General features: G+C 34.4%; 1 protein-coding gene across 1 annotated transcript; it reads right to left on the bottom strand.

Annotated features, from left to right (window-relative positions):
- Window positions 1-1,678: 1,678 nt before the first annotated feature.
- LOC112512258 (probable xyloglucan galactosyltransferase GT14) lies at window positions 1,679-3,481 on the bottom strand. The gene is made up of 2 exons (XM_025118134.1): window positions 3,116-3,481; window positions 1,679-3,058 (listed from the first exon to the last, which is right to left on the bottom strand). Exons 1-2 carry the CDS (start codon window positions 3,479-3,481, stop codon window positions 1,679-1,681), a joined length of 1,746 nt encoding a protein of 581 aa, XP_024973902.1.
- Window positions 3,482-5,591: the final 2,110 nt, after the last annotated feature.

Raw genomic sequence — 5,591 nt, 5'->3', positions numbered from 1 at the left:
TTATGATATCTTCAAACATATATTTTATTCAAAAATAAAAATATCATCGCTTTCTCAAAATCACATAAAGTCATATTATAACATCGACTGAGATAAGGAATAAAATGAAATATTAAAATCATGATGTATCTCGCTGCATTGTGCGAGTACGCTTCTAGTATATATATATATAATACTAGTTGTGTACCTGCACAATGTGGCGGGAGCCATGAATTTTAACGATTTTGAAGTTCCACTGGTTTTATAAGATAAGATTTAACAATGATATAGATTACAATTGGTCTTTACATATTAATACAATTTGAATAAATAAGAGTTATGGTTCCAATTACAGACTATTGATGAAAAAAATTGTATAACATTTTAAAATCCAATATATTTAAAATCCAACATAATTAAACGACTCCACAAATGTGTTCGATTTACACCAAGAGCAAAGAACCAAGAAACTTGAGTTTTTAGATAAACACTCAAAACCAATAAAGAAAACTACAGATTTGACAGATCATAAGCCATAAAAATACCAAAAAAGATGGGTTTTAGAATGAAATTTAAACTGCTTACCCTATTTCTTGTCCAAAAACTCAAATTAAGGTTGAATTAATACATGTATATATATATTCAAAAAAACCCAAGAACATATTAATTCAGAACATATTATACAGTGCAATTTGGACAGCCTAACCCCAAAATATATAATATATATATAAATAAATAAATATAAAAGTATAAATCGTAAATATAAAAAATATTTTTTCACATTATATATAATATATAAATAATATAATTAAGTAAAAATTTATTCAATATTGGACTCATTTTGAAGGTATTAACGAGACGATTATAATGGTGTAACTTGTTAAAATAAAAATATTTTTTTTAAACATGTTTTAATTGATATACGATTATGTATGTTAATTTGATAAAGATTTGAAATGAAACATTTAAAAGTAAAGAACGTAAAGTAAATTAATTAACTAATTATAGAGGTATAAAGTGTAAGTTTAAAATTATAATTTTAAAAAAATCGGTTGTGAGAGAGTGAGTGCATATGAGGAGAGAAGAGGATGAAAAAATGAAGTAAGGTAAGGGTAGTATAAAAGGTATGTTGTTCATTTAGCATTTTAATACTTTAAAACTTTTGCTAAATTTGCTTTATAAAATAGTATAGATAAAAAGAGAGGGAGAGATCAGATTTAATCTGATATATTTATCATGGGAGTAACGTTAAATCCTAATAACTTATCATGTCAATAACAGACAAAACAAAACCATAAAATCAAAAAAGAAAAAGATACATATTTATATTTTTTTCAAAATCATCATAAGGATCGCTCATGTAGTTATGTAGTTAGGTTTGCAAAACAATCACGTTTTATTATCACTATTTACCCCTATATACCGAGAAAGAAGGAAGACGACTGCCATGGTGGTGGCAGTGGCAGTGGCAATGGCGGCAAGAGCCGAGAGGATGGAGGGCGGTATAGTAAAAGTAAGAAGAAGTTTGTTTAGAAACCCCCGAACCCAAATAACTGTAACGAATATACGATAAAATTATAAACACAGTATTTAATTAAACCATCCGGAATCATAAAATTAAAGATAACCTAAGTTACATAATTCTGAAAAAAAAAAACGATAATAAACAAATCATTAATATGTACAACTCCCAAAACGGTTAAAACATTTCCGTTTGCTTTTTGACTTTGTGATTCATAGAGTACCGGAAATACCGATCCCATTTATGGTTTTGTACACTTCCAAACAACAAATACTTCCAACTAAATTTCTGATCAAAATCCAAACTCGACGTATTTTTCGAAAGATAATCCATTCGTTTCAAAACCCCTTTCACACTCAAATCAAACGCATCGTTAAATTTCTCTAATTTCGACCTCGGATCCGCGTAAACGAGGTTCGGGATCAACTCGATTATTTTTTCTCGCATCTCCGACACCTTCTTAGTCGAAATCCGCGATAAAATCTTGTCGATGCTCACGTTTTTCACTTTCACGTCGTCCTCGTCGATAAAAACCGAGTATTTCTCGAATTCTCGTGGTAAGTGCCATAGATACTGAATGTAAGCCGATCCGGGGTTGAAAAACACTGGAATGCAACCGGCTAGAATGGAATCAAAAGTTGACCTTCGGGTGTATGAATCACCCGGAGGTTGTAAGCAGAAGATGGAACTTTGAAAGAGTTTCATCACGTCAACGGGTTGTTGACATCTCAGATTCCCGTACGAACATTGTAGCAGTCGGCATTTTCGGGGGGATGCAACGCATTGCTCGATGATCTCGTTCCGGATCGAATCTTCCATTTTCGGACGTGGGGCCCCCGCGAAACAGAACAACGAGCGTCTTTTTTGTCTCTTTATCTTGTTTTGCCATTCGACGATTTCGTTGTCGTTTCGTGGGTGGAAATATGTCGGGTACGGTATCCCAAAATCATCGTTATGCCACGGGCTTTTTTCGATTGTTAAAATCGTCATGTTTTTTAGCTCCGGTAACACCATTAGTTTGTTTCCCCATGCATCATCGTCGTCGATCTCCCGCCTGAAATCCCAAATGATTCTTCCGGCCACGAGGAAGTGATCCTTGCCGGATCTCGTCTTCCACTCCGGTCTTCCATGCAACCATTCGGCCAAGTCAAGCGAAAGTGCATCTCGAGACGAGGTGTTGTGATCAAACAGGTATCGGGAAACATCGAGACCGGCGTAATACGGCACGTAAACGGCGGACGCAATCGATGAATCGTTGGTGAGACACTCGTATTGCTTCATTCGATTGCGGAAAATGACTTCGAGTAGAAATTGATTCGTCGAATACCAACCCGATTTGGAGAAAACCCGTTGAGGATTGCCGAGTTTTGGACCGAGACCCATGTTATCGATAGAAGGGCACATATCCTGCCATTTGTTAAACGATCGACAATCTTCGAGGATGTCATCGTTGAATCTCGACGGAAGTTTGTGAACGTAAATATACCGGCCGGAACACGCTGATCGTCTCGTTAGCGTTCCCCCCATTTGTTCCGCTACTCTATCGATCAATGTCTCGTTCACTCTCCTCTCCTTTGGTTTCGGTTTCCTTTCATCCTCGAATTCTTTATCGATCACCGCCTGTTTCTTCTTCTCCATCGGTTTTGGTTTGAATTTCTGAAGCACAGGTTCCAATTCCTTCTCGAGAGCTCGCACTTGAGCCTCGTCGTGGACCCAATCAATCTCGCCATCGATCGACACAAGATTCGTCTTCTCATCGCTGCCGCCGCCACCGCCGCCTTGTTTCTCATCGTCATTGCCGGATCTTGCGGCGGCGAGATACGTCGTGGTTGAATCTATATCGTCGACGGGACGGCGGAAAACGGTGGTCGGAGGAGAGAATTTGTACCATTTAACATTGTGAATCACGAAATACCAACAAACGAAGAACAAGCAAAGGACCAACCAGATTTTGCCACGGTACCTGGAGAGGTTATCCATTGTTTTACCTGAAGGCGGTGGTGGCGCGCGGTGGTTGTGATGGTGGGTCACCGGAGTTTGGAAGATCTCATGATCATATAGGTTTGAATTTAGAATGAAACGTAAAATTCGATCGTGAAATCGTTTGAAAATTGAAAATAGAAGTGGTGATGAGATTGAGAAAGGTTGTTTGCTGCAGCAAAAATGGTGCAGGATATATAGTCGGAGATGAACCAGTCAATTCACAATGGGGAAACACATGCTATAATATAACTTCTTTCCTTTTACGTTATTTTTTTTAAGACAAAACAAAACTTCTTGTAAAACATTAAACCATTTTTCCGTTTCAAAATAAATGTTAATTATTCAGGTAAAAAAGTTGATTACCGACAAGCTCAACCGGTTTTACATGAAACGACATCTAGGTAACGTTTGGTACGCATACATAATTGGACAAGACAGAACTGGACATGACAGTATAAAACAGGACAAGAGGGTAGGATTGGACGGGACATGACTTGATATAACATGAGTATGTCTGGTGTTTGGTACGACTAGGACTGGACGAGACAGAATTAGACAAGCTACCCCCAAAAATTATTTGATGATTTTAAATATTATATAATAATTATAATTAACAAAAATAAAGTAAATATCATATTTTAGTTTATGGCGGCCGAAACTAGCGGTGATGATCCTTAAAACAAATATCATATTAAGGTTATATATCAAACTAGGGTAGATTAGTAATATTTTAGTTTCTGTCTCATTCTTGTCTCATCTTGTTCCACCTATTTTCGTGGAAAAAAACCTCTTTTGTCCCATGTTGTCCCACCTTGTATAAAAGTTTGAATATTATTGTTTTTTTATTATACATAGAAGTAATTACATATCATCGAACTAGGGGCCGTTTACTAAATACTTACTTGGTAAGTGTTTAACGTCATAAATTTCCTCATTTGATGAACATGAGAATGGCCAAGAATCTTACCGGGTAAGAACGATGAGAATGATGAATAGTCTTACCTGGTAAGTGAGGATGACAAATCTTACCCAGTAAATTGTTGCATTCGATATGTTTTGATGTACTAAAATCTTACACATCAAAATAAATTATAGTGTTAATTTCTATTAATAAGCACTTACCGGGTAAGTATTTGGGTAACGTAAACGGCTCCTAAATATAGGATTAATAAGCATATATTTATGTATTAAGTGATTGGATTTTTGCATGGCACATGTATGTAGTGGTACATGTTTGACTAGAATATGTGATCTAAAACTCAAATGCATGCAATAGTGTATGTACTTTATTTCATACATGATCAATGTTTACATACCATGTGTTAAAGTTTTTTTAAAAGCATGCAAAAATTTAACAATGCAAGTATGTTATGAATGAAAAAGTTTAGGAATGCGTATAGATCAGGTACCAGGACGTCAGTAGTATCAAGAAAGACACAACAAAAACGCATAATGTAATACATGTATCATGTGGATATCTCTATACTCATCTTCAGTTATACACCAATCATTTTACTTGGCCGGTTCAGTTGTGTTACCCGACCATCACACTAAGTCGATCAATAACGATATCTCAGTTATTCAACGTTCAGTTGTCATTAAATTATAAGATGAATATGAACCTATATATAAGATGAATTGTCATTGGTTGAAAATGATTAACAAAGTTAACACAATAAACTTGGTTAACATTTGAACCAGACTCTATATGTGTGTGTGTGTGTGTGTATATATATATATACTAGAAGCGTACTCGCGCAATGTAGCGAGATACATTGTGATTTTAATATTTCATTTTATTTTTTATCTCAGTCGATGTTATAATATGGCTTTATGTGATTTTGAGAAAGGATGATGTTTTTATTTTTAAATAAAATATATGTTTGAAGATATCATAAAAATTTGACAAAAATATATCGATCTTAGTTTCACATTAACTATTTGAAATTCCTCATTTTTTTGTGTCATTTTTAATTCAATTCTTTTATAATTTAATTTATATACAATAATAAAGTAATTTATATTTGGTTTAATAATATAAATTTTTTTATAAAGATAATAATTATTTATTTTGTTGGAACTCGATAATTATTCTAATTATATTTTA

The sequence above is a fragment of the Cynara cardunculus genome (assembly GCF_001531365.2).
Source record: "Cynara cardunculus var. scolymus isolate 2C chromosome LG 5, CcrdV1, whole genome shotgun sequence".
NCBI lineage: Eukaryota > Viridiplantae > Streptophyta > Magnoliopsida > Asterales > Asteraceae > Cynara > Cynara cardunculus.
Note: the sequence above shows the minus strand (reverse complement) of the source record. Positions and strands in the feature narration are given on the sequence as shown.